At 39.3% G+C, this 23,655-nt stretch overlaps 1 protein-coding gene across 2 annotated transcripts; it reads right to left on the bottom strand.

Moving 5' to 3' along the window:
• Positions 1-1,491: 1,491 nt before the first annotated feature.
• Positions 1,492-22,619, bottom strand: ngef (neuronal guanine nucleotide exchange factor). 2 transcript variants are annotated; one of them, XM_034115863.1, is made up of 15 exons: positions 22,093-22,619; positions 19,046-19,142; positions 16,061-16,399; positions 15,256-15,320; positions 13,334-13,584; positions 12,254-12,414; positions 11,980-12,132; positions 10,555-10,684; positions 10,303-10,377; positions 7,890-7,979; positions 7,327-7,490; positions 5,968-6,126; positions 4,145-4,224; positions 3,953-4,057; positions 1,492-3,866 (listed from the first exon to the last, which is right to left on the bottom strand). In XM_034115863.1, exons 1-15 carry the CDS (start codon positions 22,301-22,303, stop codon positions 3,646-3,648), a joined length of 2,301 nt encoding a protein of 766 aa, XP_033971754.1. In that variant the 5' UTR covers positions 22,304-22,619; the 3' UTR covers positions 1,492-3,645. The 2 variants fall into 2 exon arrangements, with proteins under 2 accessions (XP_033971754.1, XP_033971755.1); XM_034115864.1 differs by lacking the exon at positions 19,046-19,142 and having other exon boundaries at positions 22,093-22,179.
• Positions 22,620-23,655: the final 1,036 nt, after the last annotated feature.

Below are 23,655 nucleotides of genomic sequence, written 5' to 3'. Positions count from 1 at the left end.
GTTAGACTTCCTTATTTTTATACTGAAACTTGCACTACTGTTCAAAAATAAATAACAACAAACCTGGAATTATGCATTTGGGACTTTTTTTTTTTTTTTCTTGTTGTACCGAACCCGTACCGAACCGTGACCCCCAAACCGAGGTACGTACCGAACCGTGAATTATGTGAACCGTTACACCCCTAATGAGAAGTGTCCAAATTGAGAAACAGCTTAAAGGGGACCTATCATGCAAAATGCACTTTTGTACGTCTTTTATACATGAATATGTGTCCCCGGTGTTCCAGGGAACTCACCAAGTGTCAGAAAACACAACCCTCTCTATTTTCCTCCATACCCAAATCTCTAAAAAAGGGGCTGCAACGGATCTGATAAAAACTGATCCAGATTTGAACACTGTCCTGACGTCAGGACGGTGGCGCTACGGCTATTGGGCCAACTCTCCACCTATCAGGGGAATGTGGGGTTGGGCCACGGCCGGCCATTGCCGCTCGAAAGCGCTGGAGACGCTGTAGTACATATGCCAGGCCTGTAAGTGGCGCTGTAGTCTGCCACAAAAACAGCGAAGAAGACTTCCCGCCCATAGTTACCATGGTTACCCTTCTGTTTATTCTCCGCTGTGGCTTTTTTTCTCCCTCCCCGAGGCAAGCGTTTGCTCCCGCTGCTTTAATTCAATGCAATCCCTCCCCGTCGAGGCAAGCACTGTAATTCTCTCCGGTTAGTCCACCAGCAGATGACAAACACCCACCTCTCCGCCTCTTCCAAGGAACGAGGGGACCGTGCGGCAGAGTTTCAGTTAGGTTTTCTTTCGCCGGTCAAGATGTCCGTTAAAGTTTAAATCTTCCGGACAAAATGAGAAAAGTGCCGGTCAAAGGTCTTCTTTGTTATTTATTGAGCTTTAAAACAAATGAATAACGACTCTATAGGCCTATAACAATATAATAAAACACGCAGGACGGAGATCTTTTTTTCTCCCCCTCTTGACTTGATCAGAGCACGGCTACCCTCTCCTGCAGGGGGGCGTGGTCAGCTGCAGCTCATAGAATCAGCCCAGTAGACAGCAAACAGCACATAGAGCGAAATGAGGCATGGCTAAAATGCATGATCTGTTTGGTATTTTGAAAACAGAAACGTATAAATATACCTTATAAAGGTATGGCCCTACAATATATCATTTAAATATAGCATGATAGGTCCACTTTAACTTGATTAAAGTGATGAGGTAGCCCCTATAGATCAGTTAGAAGTGACGCACTTAATAAACACATTCAGTTGCTAAAAATATACCGGTGCTATCATGAAGCTTCTTGCTAGCATTATTGACACGTCGCATGTATGTCTGCTCTATTTCCAAAGAACTTAAAGAGAAAAAGAACAGCCGTGCATATGAATTTGTATATTCCACACTGGAGAAAATACAACAACCAAAATACAATATAATGAATTATATAATAATTAAATCAGTACATTTACATCAGCAAGACAGGCACATTTCTGATTAATGCTTTTTTATGAACAATAATTTACATCTTACAAAATGAAATAACAATTATTTAGTAATCATACGCTTGAACATCACATGTTTGCTTTACTGTACACAAGCCATATTTAAAGACACATAGGGCTTTACAATCATGCTGATCCATAGTTGTTTATAGGGTTGATACATTCTGTACAGTTATGACATATTGCAGGTTTTTGGCATTACATTGCTATTACAGGATTTATCCCTTGCACATGTATGTGCTCCCGTTGTGTTGGCAATTTCCAAGTGATATTCCACACAAAATGAATATTTTGAATATAAAACACTGAAATCAAATAATCTTTAGTGTGCAGTTTCTTCTATGACAGAAGCCTAGCGTGGGTTTATGCCAGGTAGAAGATTACAAGAACTGTGTGCTATCTTATCTTATAACAAGTAGGGGTCCATGTGCAATGTATAATAGCAGCTCTTCTCTTCTTCACTTCTCTTTCTGTATCATACTTGGTGGTTACTGGGACATACTGTTTTCCATTGTCTTTTGTCTATTTGATGATTTGATTTTAGTGTTCAAGCTAAGTGCTTCAGGCAGCAGAATGCTGGAAAAGCCTTTTATACCAAACTAAGCCAAAATGTAAAGGCTTCCATAAAGTCTCCTACAAATGAAGAATATGCGCACTGTGGACAAAGCTTTTTAAAGTTTAGACAAATTATGAACCGTGACATGAATTATATCAAACTGAGAACACCTGATTTACGACCGTCATTAAGGATTCTGAAAAGCCCAAGGTTTGTTCAAAGGCCATTTGGTGAGTAGATTATACGTTAGGAGTTTGTTTTGTGAGGGGGTATGTGTTCTGACAATCGGACATGCTGACCTGATACAGTTATATACATGTTGTTGTCTGATAGTATTTTAAATATCAAATGCACTTTCTTTTAACCTAATGGTAACTAATAAAATACATTTCTTGCAGTGGTGTTTGTATTAGCAATCTATTTGGCATGTGTTTTTGTTTGCACGATTCAGTTCTCATCTCGAGGTCCTTTCGTTACCAGTTGAAATCACAGATTCCTATAATTTTCTGAACTCTAGTAGCGGCTGTCTTAACGGCTTTGAATCAATCTGCTATTGTTTATCTGTTTCCTATTTTATTTTGAAACATTTTGTATTCCCCTGTGTCTTGTCTGTTTTTACTTCCTGTCTTTGGGTGTTTTCCCGTCTGCCATATTAGTTCCATCTGTTCACCATTAGCCCTGCAATCACGTGACCTTTGGTACACCTGCAATGTATCCCCTGATTAGTTGTGGTTGTATTTAAGGCTGGTTTTCGGTTCTGTTCTGCCTTGTCTTGACCAAACCTTGTATCTGTTCTAAGTTTCCTATGACTTTGGATCCATCCTGCTCCACCCTGAAAAATTCATAGCCAGCATCATGTCTGGCTGTAGCCAGTGTTTCGTATTCATAAAGGGTTTTGGGTGGAGTATCACTTCAGCTGACTCTCTTTTAAATAATAATTTGTAATATCCATACAATGCTTTTTTTCATGTGAAATTTTTACGGTGGCCCTGAAAACTCAATGCACTTTATGTATTGTGTTTTGTTTTAGAATTTTGCAGCATGTTTTTGTATTGCATTGTGTTGTGTTTTAATCGCATGTGTTTTTCTTAAGTTGCAGTGCATTGAGTTCTTTGGGCAATCGTACATTTGAAGGTTTGTGTTTTGGGGTAGAATCCAGAGTGCAAAGATGTTTTTTACAATGAAATGAACACATTTAAAATTGTTAAACTTGCCCATGAAGCTGAGGGATGATTACAGTACTTTTGCAAGACCTGCAGGGATTCTTTCCATCTCCACACGTAGCTCCTTACCAAATACAGAGCTTTGCTTCATGCATTACACTCCAGTGTGTGGGGCTGAATAACACCTGTAGCACACGTTTATATTAGACATGCAGCATGGCTTGTACACGGTTATCGACCCAAGCGCTTTGATCATTTGGATTTTTAAAACCATCAAGTAAAATCAAAAGAACAAGGGGACATTTAAGGGATTTAAGTCACATGTATCCTGATTGTTTCTTTTAGTGCATTTAGCCTTCAACTGTGACATTCTTCCCGCTTTACTGGTTGACTTCATTGCTTTCCCCCCATTTGATCAATTCAAGAATTGGAATGGTTGGAGACCCTTCCGGTGCGTCTCCCCGCCCTTATACCACTTCTGGCTCCAGTTTGCGCTGCTCCTCCACCTTCCTGGGCTTGCTGGATCCTGAAGGCCTCTCTCAGGTTTTGAGCCCGGAGCTCCTTGCTCTGGATCTCCTCTACAACTCGACTAGGGAACCAGCCCCTTTCTCCATCATGGAGCCTTTCACCCATCATCCAGCCTGGATTACATAAAACAAAAGATTCACTCAGAAATACAAGCAAAAGTCTCAAATGGGATATAAAGTGGATTTGTGCCTTTACACACCATCGTTTGTTCTCTCTAGGAGGTTCAAGACATCAGCCATCTCAATGGAGAGTTCATCTGGTTCCTGGGATGAGTATGACTGAATGCACTGCACCTGGGGAGAGTCTGAAAAATAGAGATAGTTTGAGTTTATATCAACATATCTGCATGTTGAGGACTGTCCACAATGTCGGGAATGATCTTCTGTTTTACCTGGTTGGTGGGCACTAGTAGACATAAAGCGTGTGCGCCGGTTAGGAGTGAGGGTACACATCCATCGAAGCTTGTCACTCCTGTGTACAGGATGTAGTTCATGAGAAACCAGTTTAAGGCTAAGCATTTATAATCCTAGTTGTTATTTGGTATGTTTATTGTTCTCCATGTAGGGCCAACAAGTTAGACCAAAGGGTTCTATACAAATCCACATCCATCATATTCTATATTTTTTCTTTGGTTACCAAACCCCATAAAACTAAAAAACAACAGTGAGGTCATTCTTATCAACACACATATATATCCTCTGATTTCCTATATGAATATGAAAGTGGACAATCATATTGTATCAGTCAGATGTACTAACATTTAAGTGCAGAGCGATAGTGTGCACAAATTATATACAACTGACGTGAAGACAGTTAGAGCGAAGGAGGTGAAGATGGTGTCGATAAAGCTGATTCTTAGAATTTTCAGTAAGTCTTAAGTCTTACCTGTACATGACATATTATGCAGGTATTTTTTATTAATATTTATTTTATTTAATACGATCGTGTTAATAATGACAATATCAAAATAATTTCAAGTTAGTTATGTACTGGTTGTCTTTTTAAATAATAGCCGCTTTTACACCAAGTACTTTGCCGTACTTAGTTCCCAGTACTTAGTCCCACCGAACTCTTTAGTCCCGGAACTGTCCTAGTAGGTCGCGTTCACAGCGGAATAAGTCCCTGAGGGAGGATTACGCAAATGAAGCCGCTGACGTCACTTCTTCTTCATCTGCTTTGGGTTTACTGGCAGGCCGCAAACAACTTCATGGCATATACTGCCACCCGAAGTCCCCGGCTGGAAGTCCCCGGAGTTGGGGACTGGCTTCAGTAGAAGCTGCTGGGACTCCCAGCAGCTTCTACTGAAGCCTTCCGAGTAAATCGCCAGAACGCCGACACCTCCTCATCACTCCACCGCTCCCATGTTTTCTTTTGTGTTGCCATAAGTTAGTCTCTCTCCGTTGGTGCGCTGGGCTAATGCTAATGCTAAAAATGCTAATGCGAGCAAATAAAATGGCGGCTTCACAAAACTTTTCAGAGTTTTACGGGGCGTGGTTTGCAATTTGCCCAGCCAATCAGAAGTTGGAACCTTTTCCTCCCCAGGAAAGTACCACCTCTCTAGCAGGGACTATCTGGGGGTGAAAAGGTTCGCATGAACTAGGTTCTAGTTCCAGATCTTTTTGGTGTGAAACAAAAATCCCAAGAACTATCGGCCTCGTTCTTGGGAAAAGTACTCCGGTGTGAAAGCGCCTATTGTGTTAAAATGTCTCTATCTCTATAAATGTATTCATTGTAGTTTACTCATATCTAACACTGCATTTATTCATGTATTTGTTATGTATATTTTATTATCTTTTACTTGCTTTTTCATGACTGTTTTTGAATGCCATTTTATAATGTGTTTCAGCTGCAATATTTCTTAATGCTCTTAATGTCTTTCATTTTTGTAACTCACTTTGAATTGCCTTGTGTTGAAAGGTGCTATGTAAATAAAATGGCCTTGCCTTGCCTTACTGATGTATTACAGTTCTTCAGATGTTTGTGTAGGCTTTGTATTCAAATTGATTTTCCCCACCTCAACTTTACACCTGTACTATGTCTACAGAGGTGTAGACTTTTCCACACAAAATTGACCCTTGAACTTTCCACATTTTATCACGAAAGCCTTAGTTCTTTGTGCCAAAAGCATAGTCGAACGGCACAGTTATCATATAGGCCTCCTGTGTGTATTTTTTACATTCATAACTGCTTGGTGATTCTGCTTCAGATACTCACATGCTAGCGGTCTTCAGCATGTAGCTGACTGGACGCTCCTCTTGGTTCTCCAGCAGTTTAAGATTAAAGACATTGGCCAAGAGCTGGCCCTGGTCTTCGAGATCTTCAGTCCTCAACATGGACCGAGTGCATGAGTCCAGAACCTGGAACTTTTCCCCACTGACAAACAAGTTGATTGAATTAAAATTTGTTCAATGTAAACAAACATTTACTAAGATTATGGTGCTGTGGAATTAAATTGTAAAATATGTTTGTCATGTGGAGGACAAACATTTACAATGATAAAGGATGGCACTACATCCTTTATGATAAATCATTAAGTTCTTCTAACGAACACTTCTAACGAAAATGTAATTAATTGGTTAATTTAGGTTCAGCAGCAGGGCCATGCCTCAACCCCACCCATCCTTAGCTACATCCCTCAATCCCTCCACCTATCAACCCATTCATGTGTCCCACCCTTCATCCCTTCATCCACATCCCTTTATTCCTCCACCCATTGACCCCTTCATTCATTGATCCTTAATCCCTCAATGTTTCATCCCTTCATTGTCTCTACCCATGTCTTCCCATCCCTAACCAGCTTGTGCTTACTTCTCTGATGTCTCATTCTAGGTATTGACTCCTTCATCCCTTCATCCATTTATCCATGTATCCCTTCATCCCTTCATCCCTCCAGGAACCCCTTCATCCTTTCACCCCCAAGTCTTTTTATCCGTCCCTCCCCTATCCCCTCATCCCTTCATCCTTCATACCCATCGCATCTCATCCCTTCCTATTCAACTTGTGAAAACCTCTATCACTTCATCCATTCATCCCTTACATTGCTTCTGCCCTCCCACCCTTCATATCTTCATTCTCACACACATCCCTTCATCGTACCACCCATCCACCCCTTCATCCCTCCAGGAACCCCTTCATCCTTTTCCCCCTGAGTCTTTTTATCCATCCCTCTGCTATCGCCTCATCCCTTCATCCTTTATACCCATCACATCTCATCCCTTCCAATTCAACTTGTCTTGATCTCATCCCTTCCTATTCAACTCCCTTCATCGTTCCACCCATCAATCCTTCATCCCTCCTTTTCCTCATCATTTGACCTATTTTTTCTATCTCATCCCTTCCCATTTAAAATTGTGCAACCTTGTCTCATGTCTCATTCTGTGTACCATCTGGTAGAACAATCTTTAAATTACATTGTTATGGCGTGGTCCTTGCTATTGAAACCAAACGTTGAAAACTTCATGGAGGGAGGAGGCTTTTTAGGACTCTTTGTTTGACTGTATTAGTTTTGGCTAACGGTTCCTAATGAACTGGCAACTTAGTGTTTCACAGTGAGAATTCATAACCAAATCTTACCTTGAGCTTGGCTTGGTGACCAGTAGCAGATTGTTAAAAAGGAACAAGTATACTGGTTGGTAGAGCTTACGACTCCGCATGGTCCGAGTGCTCTTAGGTCCAGCCATGAGCTGCACTTCACCTTTCTTTAGCAACCAGCGCGAGTGGGAAATGATGGGCACAGACTGCAAAGGACAAAACAATTGGGGTTTGAAATAAGGTTAACTGCAGATATCTCTGGTTTGTCTCAGCCAGAAGATACGTTTACAATAATTCACCAAGTCTTAGGAAATGCGTAATACTAACAGTTCACTAATAGCCAAACAGGTGTATTGATAAATTATTGGCTTTTTACTCTGAGGTCCCCAGGCCCATCCCTACCAGCCTGTCATATTGGAAGAACCGTTGAGTTATGACCAATGCCAATATTTCTTATTAATATGCAAAGAGTCAGGTTTTCTTTTCTATTTATTTTGAACAAGAAATGTCCTAAATGATGAACGTTAAATTCCCTCAATCATGTGTGTGTTGTGGTTCAACTACTTCCTGTATTGGAACTTTCCATTCACTAAAACTTGGATTACCTTGATTTTGAAGTCCAGTGTTTTCTCAATGCTGATAAGCTCCTCAGTGCGACTCATTTTTCTCACCCCTTCATTACACTCTTTCACGATCTGAAAAAGATAAAATATACAGCATGAATGCATAACCTTAGAGCATCATACAGTATGCTATGGTTTTCCCTTTCTCTTGATCAGCGGTTCCCAACCTGTGGGCTGCGGCTCCCTAGTGGTCCGCGAAGGCATTGCAAGTGGGCCGCCAAATAATTGTAATTTTTAATCTTTTAATTTAATTTTTTTTTTTAAAAGCCACCCCTTGATTTTTTGTGGCAATCATTTTTTCCAAAAGAAATTGTATTTTTAATCTACTCTTCAAACACCTTAAATTAAGATTACTCCTTGATTGACTTTTAAAAATATGTATTTTAGCCAGAAGAATAGTTATATTTATTAATTGTGCGGTCTTCATCTAAAAGGCCAAATAAAATATTAAAGGGTGTAAATGTAAATTCAATATTTGCCGCCAAATAATTTGCAAAACATTATGATTTGAGTGGAAACATTTTCATTATTAAGATTGTTTTTTATTTTAACCTCTTTTCTTTTCTCTTTCTTGATCCTCCTTAGCAACGGTCAATACAGTCCTTGACAGCTGGTCTGTTCCACTGGATTAACAATGTGTCACATGTTCTGAATTGACCAATCAGAACTTTATTTAGCCTCCGTATTGTTTATAGTTGAATGTGGGCCGCAAAACATTTTTTGATTCTTAAGTGGGCCCTGAGTTGAAAAAGGTTGGGAACCGCTGCTCTAGACCTTATATTGTGTCTCATTCATTTTTTATTTCAACGTTGATGCTTTGGCATGATATTTACAGTTAATAGTCTGAGCTATCTATTGAACACAGAGTGTAAAAGGCAGCTGATAGAAAATAGAAGTATGCAAAGAAGAAGAATTCTGACAAGGTGAGATCTTGTTGATTGCATCATTCATATTCAATGAAATTAGGTAGTTTTTCAGCCTTGTTATTATTCTTATTGTCCATAATGGACATGAACACTTGTTGAGTTAAGTTAGGCCTTTTAAAAAATTTGCCAGCACTTTCTATGGTATGATCATGTTTGAAGTGAATATATCTGCACTTTCCTTGTTGTTCGGAGTTTGATTCTTTATGATTTTTTCACTAATTGTAAGTCGCTTTGGAAGAAGCGTCAGCTAAATTATATGTAATGTATGTAATGTAGAATCAAACATGTTTGACATGGCAAATATCAATAATATGTAATAATGTCCCTTTTTTATTTTTAAATCTCATTAAACTTAATTTAGCTTACAATCTTTTTCCAAGGCTATACCTACAATGAGTGTAGTCAACCGTGAAGAATAAAACCTAAAAAAAACTAGAATCCTGTAAGAATGTCAGTTTTCAATAAACCATTGTAAGCGCTACTGCATTGGCTTTAACTTAGCCAAAACTTTCAAGTGCGACGTACAGAAACGAGATTTTATACTGGCCAAGGTGTAACGGAAACAAGTGGGTTATCAGACATGGACGATGTGTACACATCCTGCTGTCCTGATATCAATGGAGAGCTTGTTCCATCATTTTGGAGCAAGTTAGCAAACTGGCGTGTTTTTGTTGAGGGGAACCATGGGTCCCCCTGCAGCGACATCTAATCTAGCCGATTGGCTTGGATCTCTTCTTAGGAATCTTTCTCTCTCATCTGTCCTTGTTAACTCTAGTGTGCTTTGTTTGTTTTACAAGTGCTAGTCTGAGCCTTTAGGGTTATGCAAACTGCAGTATAACCTGCTTTTATTCAAGTGCTGACTCCACTTACAAGTGAGCCCAGTAAATGACTGATGTTGCACAAGTGGGTGTAAATAGGAATTCTAACTAGTAGAATTATTTTTTTAAAACCTTTGTCACTTCTCTAAAATCAAGCTTGCTTTTCTTTGCTAATATCTCATTGGCTCACAGTAAACACAAGCTGAATAAGGAGCGCTATGTAGAGCTATGGTTTGGACAGAAAACACAACCAAGCACAAGTCGTGGTTAACTTCATCTCAATAGGGCCCTCAAGACCCATCTGTTTACTAAGGCCTTTGGCCCCTAATCTATTTGTTGTTTTGTCTGTCTGACTGGTTGTCTGACTGAAATTGTTTTTGTTATGTTTGTTTTGTCCCTGTGGTCTCATGAAAGGCGCTATATAAATCCAAGCTATTATTATTATTAATAAACAATGCAAATGATGCCTCTAATGACACAAGGAATATACAGGGAATGTATGCTTGCGCGTAATTGATAAGCCCCTGCAGTGCGGAAATACATATGTCAACACAGTGACAGTTATGTTATTATATCTTTATATTGAGTCACATTATAGTAATGATAGGCATATCATCATGTTGACATGATCCTATTAACTCTGATGCTCACCTGCTCCAGTTGCTGATGTGCTTTTATAGCATTTGCCTCCCTCTCTGAGTTCTCCTCTGCTTTTTTAAGGATATTCTGTGTGAGAAACAAAGTCACATTAAGAAAACAAAACATTTCAGCAGTGGCACCAAACCATTTATTTATTACTGCAACATAACGTGTTAGAATTTATCCAAACTCACGGCTGAATCTTGCAATTTTAGTTTTTAGTTTCTCTTTGTATAAAGTTTGAACTGCTGTTAGAACACTCACCTGTACAAGCATTTTGAGCCGTGTGATCCTCTGGAAGGGAAGGATTAGGAAGGAGGTGAAGGACAGGCCCCTGACACAGGGGTGGTTCTCCAGAGCAGCCATGGCATCCCGGAACGCCTGGTTTCCCTCTCTGCAGTCAGGTTAAGACAACACAATGCTTTCTTTAAAATACAGCTGCATTACAAACTCACACACTCTTTCTCCTCTTTGTATATCTGTGTGTAAATGTGTGTGTATGTTTATGAGTGTGTATATTTTTGTGTACATGTGTGTGTGTGTATATGTGTGTAAATATATATGTATATGTTTGTGTAAATCAAGCTGATATCTAGGCATCCTTATCATAATATTGTTTATACTTCTGTTCCATTGGGGACTGCCCAATATTTCAAAACCAAAATAGTCAAACAAATGTCCCATTTAACTACCTCCAACACAACAACACTCATTGTAACCTGCTAATTGCATTTTTGTTTTACCTTTTTAGTTGAACCACTTAAATATGCATTAGGTAAGCATGTGCTCCCTTAAGTAAAAAAAGGGTTGCTCCCTTACCTCTAATAGTAAATGTGAAGTAAAGGAGCTAATCATCTTTGCTTTAAGTCATGCAGTCTGGAAATAATCTGTCCTGGATTGCTGGAATCTACCATTCTGTATGAGGAAGGACCATGCTTTACAAATTGAGAGGGAGGGAAAAAGCTCTTTTCTTCTCAAGCATCAAAACAAAATGAGTCATGGGGTTTCTGCACAGTTCTGATACAACTAATATTTCTACATTGCAGCCACGCCACTCATGTGACTCTATGTGACAAGTAAGTAGGCTTGCCACTCCTTATGCCAACACAATTGCCATCGCACGCCTATAAAAAACCCTTCTGAATGTGCTTGAAACATGTAAACAGATGAATCTCCAAGATTTTAGATCATTAACGAGTCACAGGCTGTTTAATGTTCATATTAAAAATGTAAACCCTGAAAAACCCTAACCAACAGGTGTCAGAGTTTCTTCCAGTAACTGGCAGAGGTCCATTTGGTTCCACTGCAGCGCGTGGGAACGCTGAACTCTCACTCAGGTATGTGTGGTTGATGAAGAGGGACATACGCATTATAGTCACCACACCCTTAACATCACATTTCTTATGATCAAAAACAAACCTGTTATACAAATACAGACGCCTATTATTCTTTCTCTCAATTACTCTAGTCATGTATTCCTCATCAGTAATAAAAAAGGCCACAGTATTGTTTTGAGCAGAGCCCTTCAGTTATTATTATTTTCTGTTTTCAAAAGAGAAAAATACTGTCCAATATTTAAAAAAATACAATATATCGGTCAAAACCACCAAGAAACTGCTACCCAACTCATTGGAAGTTTATAAGGAAGGCTTGGTCCACTTTGTAACTAATAATTAACTGGGTACTCACAAAAGGCGCCTGTAGTTCTTCTCCTGGTACACTTGGTTGATGACGTATTTGATGAAGACATTGAAGTGTTCCACAGCATGGAAGAAAACAATGTCACACACATCAGAGATCAAAATGGACTTCTCCATTCGGTGCTCAAGATCCATCAGGAACCTGAAGATATTAAGAGACGGTTATCGTCGAATAGGAAGCCAACGTTTGTAATCTGGGTTAGTGTTTGATGTTTCGTCAGACTTCATATATCAAACTCATTTGAATCAAGACCATGTCCTACCTTTCACTGGCTTTCATGACTTCCTCGATGTTGGAGAACAGGAAATGCATGTCAGATTGGCTGAGAGAGTTGATTAAAACTGGGTTACGCAGGAAGTGAGCCTCTAAAACCTCCAAACTCTTGTAGTACGATGCTTCTGAAGTTACAAGCTCAAACATGGCCTAGACAGAAAAGAAAAATCATAAGGCCACATTAATACTAACCAAGTGAACAATTGATATGATGACATTCTGATAAAGAAGGATGTTGTTGTTTTCTTTTCATTTTACTGATTTTCATTGAGAAACTACCAGATATTAATGATGGGTGTTTAATATGGTACTTATGTGTTGAGGTAATCCATGGGGGTTCTCAATCTGTTTACATGAATATTCATAAAGATGTATTGCACTGTTATTTGGGAGCAAGGCATCTGCCAGTCCATGTGTTTGTTTCTCTTGTAATTATCACGTTTAGCCATGCTAGCATCTTGGCTCTATGTTTGGCAATGTCAGTCTGTCGCCCGTCTTTCCACCAATTCTATCCAGACTGACACATCTCAGCAACTATTAAATGGACATTTGATGACATTCATGGTCCCCAGATCATGAAGTCCACTTTATTTGTTCCTCTAGTGCCACATTGAGGATGACATGTTTGTGTTATAGTGAAACATCTCATCATGTAGGTGATGGATTGCCTTCAGATTTGGTAAAAACCTGCATGGCCGCTAGAGGATGCTCCTTATGATTTTAAAGACTCAACTCAGCCTGTGAAATACTAATTTAATAATGTCACAGAATTGTGTGCAGACATTCTTGGTCTCCAGAGGATGTGACTTTCCATAATGTTTTCCTCCAGCTCCACCATGAGGTTTGTATTTTTAGTGAGGTGAAATGTCCCGACAACTGTTAGATGGATTGCCATGCTATTGGGTAGGGACAATTCCCCTCATGAAGGGTCAGGTCAACATTTTATTCCGTCCAATGCTTTAGTTAATGACCAAATACTAAAATGAATGCCTGTATGCTCACTCTTGACCACAGTATTCAAAATCAACGTTTGTACCTATCCATATAACCCTGTTCCCTATTTGCTCACCTCTTGCATTATGATTTCTTTCTGCAGTAGCTGGGTGAGCAGACCGCTGGCCTGCACCACGTCCAGGTTCTGCCACAGGCTCAGTGAGCGAGCCCTGTTCCTCAGCTGGAGCTGTAACACTGGGGGGGGGACCACACCGGACCCTTCCACCACAGTCCCTGCAGAGACCTGGGGAGAAAGGTTCTCAAGCTGCCGCCGCTGCTCGATCTCCTGCTGCTTGGACGTGTCCCGGTATTCCTGGTATAGGAAGCCTGGAGAAACAAATGACAATGAGTCAGGCGTCAGGTTACAATTCGGCTGGATTACCACTCGAAATAGCAGAAGAGCCACTGGCTTCAAACTGTAAAATAATGATAAATATAATTACTAAGGAGGAATTGTATGATATGTATTACTTCAGAACTACTGTACTAAGATTTAAAGTACCAACAAATCCACACTTTTTTTCTGTTACCAACAGGTGGATTTTGACTGTTCTGTCATGGCGACTGGTAATAATGTGATGATATAAGTGTTCTGCAATGGGCTTATAACAACATAATATCATAACAGAAGTGTGGCTTTTATGCATACAATATTTCTTAATAGTTTACCATAAATGGACTTAATATTGCAAGCTAAACAAGCGGATTGTTTGTAATTATAGTATTCATCCAAAATAAATATTGCATAGGTGGGTGAAAAGTTACATGTTTATATATATTTAAATATCCGCTTCGATAAATACAAAGCAATCATCAGATGGTTCGGTGATCGTTTGTGTCCACTGCAAATAAGGTTTTTTGTAGGCGCACCCAGGAGTTAGCATCACAAGGGATCGCTCGACAAAAAGCAATGAGTTTTTTCCATTGTATTCCATTGTACTGTGGCAAACAAACGTTTATGATACTGACACATTTGTATAATATTGCACTTGACATTTTTCAGTGTAGAAATCAAGCCAATGTTTCACTGCAATATGCAATAAATTAGGTAAATGTTATAGGTGACTTTCGACCAAAGATCATCTATTTCAAAATGTGTCTGAGCTAAATGAGGTGTGATGTCCCGTCATTTAACCTCCTTACAAATGTACACTTCTTTATCCATCTCTAAAACATTCATAGTGAGCTGTTTGAATCCATAGTACTAGCTAGCTAACAGAAACTACCCGAGGCTAACAGACAAAACCAGAAGGACACAAGCTTAGTGACGGCTCAAAAAGTCAGTAATGTTGCTAGCATTGCATTTTGTGGAGAAGAATGTTTATAATACATTCTGCAACTTCATATTTCAATGCATGTGTGGCAACATGTGATTTTAGATTTGCTTTAGTTTATTCAACTGCAAGTAAAACACTTGCAGATAAGAACAGCTTCTCTATTTCAGGGAACATTGGCAATGTGTATATGAAGAGGCAAGGTGACTTTGAACAACACGGGCCTGTTGCATAATCTCCCTCAGTCATATACTGCGGATTGCTTTGGTGGGCGTAGAACTGGACTAAGACTTACATAAGAGAGAGTGAAATGCGCATAGATATGAACAGTATCTGTAAAATATATCTGTAAACCAAAACTGTTTGTTGAGATTTTGATTTGTTTACCATACTACTCGTGCGGGTAAGCTGCCGTCTTGAGTACATTTGTACAAATCTCTGCAAATAACCATTATCCTGTGTACACAGCGAACAACACAATGGTGAGTAGTCTGTCAACAGAGCCGGCTATCAGTTCAGAGAGGCACTAAACCTTGCTGAACGAGTCCCTGATAGACACAGCTCAAGTTGTCTATTAGAGAGTTGTGTTTGCACGTGTACAGGTGTGTGTGTGTGTGTGTGATTTACCAATGTTCAGTCTTAGTCCTATAATAAATTCACAAATAAAAGAGAGAGGTGATAAAGTGGGTGGAATATATATATATCTATATGTGTCTTTCCTCACCAATGTTTTTGACGATGTTGAGGCTGTGGCAGATTGTCTGGGGGCCTTCTCCATTGCTGGGTAACCTGAAAAGGAAAAAAAAAGTGATGCTACCAAACAAATTACCTTCCAGTTAGGTGTGACAAAAATAATCGGAATTAATAATGTATCCGTTATCTGTTTACCATATCCTAAATGATTGTTCATCAGTTTGTTTTTTCAGCTTTCTTTCTCTTTTTCTGATGCATGGATTTTATTTAGTTATGTATTGTATTTCAGTATTGACTGAATTTCATTTTGTTATGAATGCCTTGTTTCCATATACGGTCATTTCTTAAAATGCAAATAAAGAAAAAAAAAACGATACAAATTCAAAACTATACATTACTGTTCTTATTGTTTCTTAGTTTGTTTTCTTTTTCTGATTTCTGGATATTTGTTTAGCTATTAAATGTATTTTAGTTTACTGTATTCCAATGTATTATAAATGCCTTGTTACCATATCATTTGCTAAAGTGCAAATACAAAACAAATGTGAAAATGATGCAGTGCTGTTGGTGCATTCCAGCACACAGACAGCCAGGCATCAAGATTCCTCTTTGCAATATTGGATGGAAAATAAAAACACTCAACCACACAATGAGTCACAGCCCAATCTCTCCATCACCTATTTTCTCACATTGTCTTTGTCATTGTGTTGCTCTCAAACAAAAATACAAAGTGTATTTCTGATCAGGAGCAGAACCCCACAGTTGAATCTTTATAAAAAACAATCCTTTCCATTTCCATCCTCTACCCCTCTCTGTTTCTAGTCGTTAGATCTGACCTGAACTTGGCGTTCTCCGGGTCTGCTCCCTCGACGCTGGTCCGTGGTGAGTTCATGGTCTTCCCTATGACCTCCTGCACCGTGCACGCTGCAGCTGTTTTCTCAGACAGCTGTTTTATGTCTCCGCTATGAATGTCGTGAGTCCGGTAAGGGATCATGTCTTGTGTAAAACCTTGATGCTTGCTGTTGGAGGCAGCAGATATGTCCAAACTCCTCCCTCCTCCCACTCCGCTTCTCTTATCCACAGCATCGTTTCCGTACAGAGCATGTCTGCTGCTGGCCTCCCCATTGCTTGGCAACGGAGTCCTGGAATTATGGAGCTGCGGCGAAATCTGAGGGCTACATTTGAAGGCAGAAACACACACTTTAGAATCACATTTATAGCAGCCCTATCTACGTAAAAACTGTAGTAGCTCTACCTATTTCATGTGTTTTTCACAGTTGTATGTCTAGTTGTTTAAAGTTGAGTGCATTGCTTTTGTGCAGCAACCTTCAGCCAGCCTGTATTTGACATTCAGTTTCTTAACTCATTGGTTGGATCCTTAAAAGGAAGCATTTCTAGTTCAAAAATTGTATGTTAATACTGTAATTATTACTAGGGCTGTAAAAGTGAACGCCATAATAACGAGTAAACACAAATTCCTTTTTAATGCCACCCATTTTTTTTGATGCACATAATCTATGATTATGACCCTCTGCCTGCCCTGAAGTTTGGGAAACCAGGAAGCAATGGAGCAGTAGACATGTTGTGTATGGCAAGCAGAATCATACCTCACATGGAAAAAGAAAAGGCCCTTACTGGGGTACATCAAGTCTTAAAACCACTTGATGGCCAGCCATACAGCTCATGCAGAGAGGCCCCCTCCCCCCCCCCCTCGCCAAAAGCAGATCACTCTGGATATCTTGTGACATATAGACACATGGACTATTCCACAAGCAACAAACTTTAAACAGTGATCGATAATGGGTGGCTACAGCTTTTTGTGGAGGACTAGGGTCTGCATGAAATCATTTGCATCGCATCCAACTACACTGAAAAAACTGAACCGTTGACTTTAATAAAATGTATTATGTAAATGAAAATTCACATAACTGTATTAGGTTGGTTGAAAGCCATAATATTAAGTTGAACCAGATATGTTTTATTTAAACTTAATATTATTGTTTTCAACTAACCTAATACAGTTATGTGATATCTGTTGACATAATACATTTAGTATCAACGTTTCAGTTTTTTCAGTGCACTGTTTGTCCACTCCCATGGTGATGAGAGTATTACAAACTTGGAAATATCCCTTTAAGGTACATTTCAAACAGATAAAAAAAGACTGATAATAATTTGCATGTATAACAAATGTGTACAGTAATGCGCTTAATCCCGATTAAATATGTTAATCGGTTGACAGCCCTTTACGCTTTTGTCCAAAATGTCTTACATACACTTGAATACCATATAGACTACATGCCTACCGGAGCAATTTAGGGTTTCTCGCCCAAATTATGGTTTAAGTTTTTCACCCAAGGACACAAAAATGATCAAGATATTGAGCCATATCTTGCTGGCACAATACATCTAGCAGTTATCCTTGGATCTTAATGAACACTACATCAGGAGCTTTGACCAAAAAACGGTTAGGGAGGACCTTCACTTCCTTTAAGATGATCATATTGGAACAGCGATACTGTGTTATGGGACCAAGTTCCTCACAGGTCAAGTAATTACTCCTGAGCCAGCTCTATCTGCTGAACGAAGGCTGTGAGGCGTGAGTGAAAGTTATGAAACGTTGTTTATTGACCTTTTAGCCTTTTTTTTGTAACATGTACTTTCTGTCAGGAAGGTCAGATAGGGGTTTATTGGAGGAATCCAGTTATCGTTGGCAACTTGTAGGAAGTTGAACCAAGTGCATGCATCACTGCCAATTTAAAGAGCGGAAATCAGACAAACCCCTACCATGTATAATCTATAAGTATGTTATTCCCTTAAACTGGTAGAGTTATTGCCTTTTGTTCACCGTCGCAATCTCTACTGTAACCCCAGGTGTTATAAAACGTTACGTTTCTCCCAGTGATAAACTCAGAACAGTTTGACTTGATAAGTTGTAGTTAAACATTCACTGAATAACAGACTGAAAGTAACGTGATTGTTCTTTCCCATCAGACTAAGACCATCTTGGGTCAACATTGTAACAAATTGTTCTCTATATAAGCTTGCCACCCATACTGAAATGCCAAAAAGCAGAGAGGACAAGGTTAGCATTTCCTTCATGGTCACATTGAGAACTCAGAAGCTAGACCTCTGTTCCCTCACCTCAGACTCCTTCTCTTATCGGCAGATGGATAAAAGAAAACATTGAAGTGAGTGAGAGACTCATGTCTATAACCTGTTCTCTGTTTGTTCAGCATGGCAGGCCTACAATTCAGATGTTAAGTGGTTCGGTCCACAGCCCCTGAACATAACATGTCGAAGTGTACTTGAGCAAGAGACTTAACCCCATATTGCTCCAATAGGCATGAATGTGGTTATTGAAGTGTATGTAAGTTGCTTTGGATAAAAGCGTCAGCGAAATACTGTCATAAAATGTAATGATGTGTTATATTTCATATCTCAGTCTTCAGATCAAGCTGCCTATTGTTGAGTCTTCAAAACCACAAGCCAGACTGCAGTATCCTTGTTGACTTATAGATATATGCTTGTTTTGAAATAAGAAAACAGTACTGGGTCTTGAACCTTCAGCATTCTGCTTCCTGTGACCACAGTCTTCAGCTCAAAACTGAATTCATTAGGAGACGGCTGTCTGTCTCAATGAGTTGACCTTCAAACTGGATAGCCTTGTGTGCTGATCGAGACCCGATACGTAGAGTAAGTAGTATGTATAAAAAGTGGAGTGTGTGCAGAGTTTAAACAAGCCCTGTGCGTGCATGTTTGTTTTACGGGCGTTTTTGTGTTCAGTGTTAGGGTTGGGCATTGGAGGCATGAGGACTCACCGTCTAGCCCTGGGCAAAAAAGGTGATTTGCTGGGTGGGAGAACATTAGGGGGGGAGAGCCCCGCTCTGCTAGACGGACTGTGGTCCAAATGAGGATCTGGAAAAAGGGAAGTAAAAATAAAAGTATTTCGATTAGATGAGATTTAACTTTATTGTCATTGCAAATGCCTTTAGCGTCTAACCAAGAGTGCAAAAGAAGTAGTAAAGTGCAGTGTGATATATGGGTATGATATAATAATATAAATATGGCAGGTATAAAAAATAAAAAACACATAAAGTATGAACTGTATTAATGGGTATAAACTACACTATGAAAAGTAGTATATCAGGAAAAACAGTGAGAATCATTATTTCTTCGTTTTCTATCACCTGTTATAAACACACACACACACACACACACACACACACACACACACACACACACACACACACACACACACACACACACACACACACACACACACACACACACACACACACACACACACACACACACACACACACACACACACACAGTAACCATTAAGCTTTACTGGAAGATTATTTGATCTAAGTATTACAAAGAAACGTATGCTTTAGAAGTTGTAATGCAAACTTAATGCCATTAATATGGGTACAATAAACATATTTAACATGTTCTAGCACGGCTCGTCTGTAAATGCCGCTGTATTCCCCTCATCCCGATACCAAAAGTACTATAAATTGTTTTCAGCCTATGACAAGGAAAAAACTTGCGTCAGGTTCAACCATATTCAAATTGTGCAATCAGCTAATGATGTGCCAGTGTTTTTGTGGTTTTTACACCTGTTTAGTGCTGCAGGCTAGTGGCAATCCAACTGTAAGTGGGTGTGTGTGTTTAACTTTGACTTGAACATGCCCATGTGTGACACATAAATGCAGTATCTAGTTCTATTTGAAAAACCTCTGAAAAAGTTGATAAAAGACGGAGTTAACAAAATAAAACACTAAAAGCACTGAGGATACACTGATGTGTAAATCAAGCAGCCCGTAATAAATTACAAGAAAGAAATATAAGAAAAATACAATGTCTGTTCAACAGTCTATATATAAACTGCCTGTATTTTAATGTATAAAAGCATATAATTAAATACTGTATACCTTTCCAAACCCAGGGCCATGGGACATTTCTTACAGGGCCACAAGGAAGCAATCGGAGTTGGTAAAATAATCTGATAAAGCTGGATAATAGTTTCAACACTTCACAGGCTGTTTGTGTTGTAATCACTTTGTACTAATTATGTAAAGACACAGTCCCTATGCACTTCTTGTCACTGCTCTAAATCTAGTTCGAACTGATTTCAAACCATCTCATCAATGCTTCAGGACAGAGTCTAATAAAAAGCATACAACACGGTTGGATAGAAATCCCTCTAATAACACACAACATTTTCTAATTGTGTCTCATTACAGAAGACGTTCCCTTTCTCAGTGACCTTTGAATTCTATCATGAAATGACTCTATGTGATGGGTTTAGACATGTGGAGTTGGCAAAAGTCTACTTCACATCATGCATACTGCAAAACATGCAGTTTAATGTGGGAAAAACTGCAAGCCTGATTATTCATCACTGGCAAAGCCACTAAAAATACAAGAAGACTTGATGAGACTTGAAAAAGTAACTCTTCGGGGTGTGACAGCAGTTAAAAATGACGTTTACTGTACCTTGAGTTTTGTTGTTGCCAGACACTATTCATGAATCCTGTTTTCTTCTGAAAACACTGACTAACCTGTTCTTTTGAAGTACAACTAACCCACCCCCCCCCCAAACATTCTTACTATCTTACTTTTTTATTTATTTGTATCTTTTATTGTAAATTGTACTTAACTTCTTATATTTGTATAAATATTTTAATTCTATTTGATCTTATTTAATTATAATATGGAGCAAATGTCACACAACCGAATCTCCCCAGGAATAAACAAAGTATTCTGATGGTGATGATTTTTAAGGATCAGTCTTTTCTCTGCTGCAATTACTCATTCCACAATTCTGTACTATTCGTATAACAGTTTGGTCGAATTAATACCTGGAGATAACTTCAGGAAATGTAATTCAATGAACAAAAGTCTCCATTCCTAATGCTCCTAATGTAGCATTAGGAATGGAGACTGCCTCTGAAAATGCATTACCAGGTTTAGTTTCCTTGTTCCATGTCAAAGGATTATCATGTGGCTGGATTTCTGGGACTTTTTGTTATCAGGCCTCACTTTTTTATGACTGGAATGTACTTTATTTTATTTGTAAGGCTGATGCTGACTGGTTATGTATTAAGTAATCTCTTCAATCCCTCCCTTTGAGGCCTCTCCGAGATGCCGGGCAAAGTCTAAGCCTGAACACTTTATTGTTGCATTTGGTGTGGCTCTGTGAATATGGTGCATTCCTTTAGATGACTATGCACAGGACAATACCTTTGTTTTGGACCATTAATAATCACTTTTGGCACATTAAGTATCACTTTTATTCAGATGATGTGATTCTGCTTCCTGAAGGCTGTTGAGTATTGATCTCAAATTGGCAAATATAACTACTTTCCAAATGATTTCAGACACTGATGTCAACCTAATTGGTTGCTTTATTTCAACATACAAACTTCAATTGGTTTTAGCTTGAAATCATGACCTTTAGAAATGAAAGCACTGTCATTACAGACAATGGTGAAGTTCAATCAAAACTAGTTTCTCAGGTTCTATTTGAATCGAGGGATAGGAGCACCAAGCCTTTGTTCCAGTCAAATGCATTTGAATGATGTGCCAGATGACAACAATCTGTAGAACAACAATGTACTGTATACAGTATACTGTACAATCACTCCATTCCCGGAGTAAAGACAGAACTGAGTTCTTAACATACAGTATGCTGTGATGCTCTCCAATGGAGCCTGTCAAAGCATTCATCATTAGGGGCAAACTGGTTAGAATTGGGCCGAAAACCAAACCCTTCAGGACCACAAAAGTTGAGAAAAGTTCCACAAATTTGAGTTACAGTTGAAAAAACGGTGTGAAAATTCAGATCATGTTTTCTTACTGTCAGGATGCTCAGATGGGATCCTCTTCTTCCTCATGGACCGATAAAAGCGAGAGTTCCTGCGGCAAGTATCCCTGCTGAACCCCGATTTTGTGTCATCTTCATCTTCGTCATCTTCGCGGCTGGGTTGAGCCACAGGTGGTGGATGCTTCACCGCGGCATCTTGTGATTTCTGCCACAACTTGCCCCTGAACAGGGCAGTCACAGACATGGCAAATGATTGCTGTTACTTTCATAAAAAAGTCAGGGAAATTCTGTTTGACTTTGAGAAAAATGGGAGAAAGTCATAATCAGCCAGAATCCAAGAGCAAATCCATGACTGAAAAATCAAAAGATCTGGTGAAAAGTAAATCCAAACAACAACTGAGAGAGAGAGAGAATTGTTTTGTTGGCTGTCAGTGTGACAGCAGTGTTGTTAGCTACGCAGGCAGCCTGTTGAATCAGCAGAGTGCGTCACTTTTTTCTGCCTAAGCTGTAATTATTGCATTTATGACTCTCTCTCCCTTTCTTGCTCTTTGTCCCTCCTCTGATAGGCGCCCTCCCTCCGTCCCTCTCTCTACACCACCCTGTTACGTACTGACATTCCTCAACTCAACCTGGCCCTACCAGCCAGCCTGTCCCACGCCTCCAAAACTCTCCCTGTTGTGGAACCTGAAAAGTCACCTGGTGACTATCTGACTCTTTGTTTCAGAGCTCCTCAGAGCCCATCACAAAACCTGTATGATGGGCCAAATAATTCAAGGTAAAGAATAACAAATAAATCCTCCATTTTGCAGGTGGTGTGGTTTATTTCCTTGTTGATAGTGAAGTGTGTAATGTTTCAAGTCCTGTTGAGCCATGGCCCCATACAGTAGTTGTATCTGCAGTCAGCTGACAAGGAGAGTTTAAAGTTCACTTTCACTCTTTCTTTTTTTTCCTCAGTGCAATAATCCTTACTGTGCTGTCTTTCTATAACACTGTGTTCTGTATTCAGAGTAACAAATAAAAATAATGTCTATAGAGGCAGAGCGATTCCCTTCATTGTTGAGACAACACAGGGTAACAGGGTTACAATACAGTAATGGTATTCTTTTTCATAATTGTTTTGGATTGCCCTCTAATGTTATCTTTAATAAATGCATTGCATGCACTACAGTTTGGTTTGGTTAAGTTATTATAATATCAATCCGTGTATCTACCGTCCATTTGTTTTTCTTTATTAAACAAGTAAACGGAAGAGCGTCTGAGAGGCGTTTTTGTTTTTTGCTTTTTACCTTTCTAAATGGTCTAATGGTCATTGGAGCGAGGGGCGGGGCGAAACTCACCGAAGTGATTTCAAAACAAAAGCACTCGTTTGCTAAAATCACACTTTACTCCAATAGTATCCTGCTGAAGGAACGGTGATTATTATAAACAAGGGGAATTTAGCGATCACAACGAAAACGGCCAAGACACATATTGAGCCCAGAAAATGGATGTTATTAAGGGCTGTAAATATAATAAGCCTATGTCTAAAATGGACAACATTGTTAGGAGATTTAAACTATACAGCAATTCTGCACTGCGGTCAACTCAGCCGTCTCT

The sequence above is a fragment of the Trematomus bernacchii genome, unplaced genomic scaffold (genome assembly GCF_902827165.1).
Source record: "Trematomus bernacchii unplaced genomic scaffold, fTreBer1.1, whole genome shotgun sequence".
NCBI classification, from domain to species: Eukaryota; Metazoa; Chordata; class Actinopteri; order Perciformes; family Nototheniidae; genus Trematomus; species Trematomus bernacchii.
This window is presented reverse-complemented; position numbering and strand designations above follow the sequence as displayed.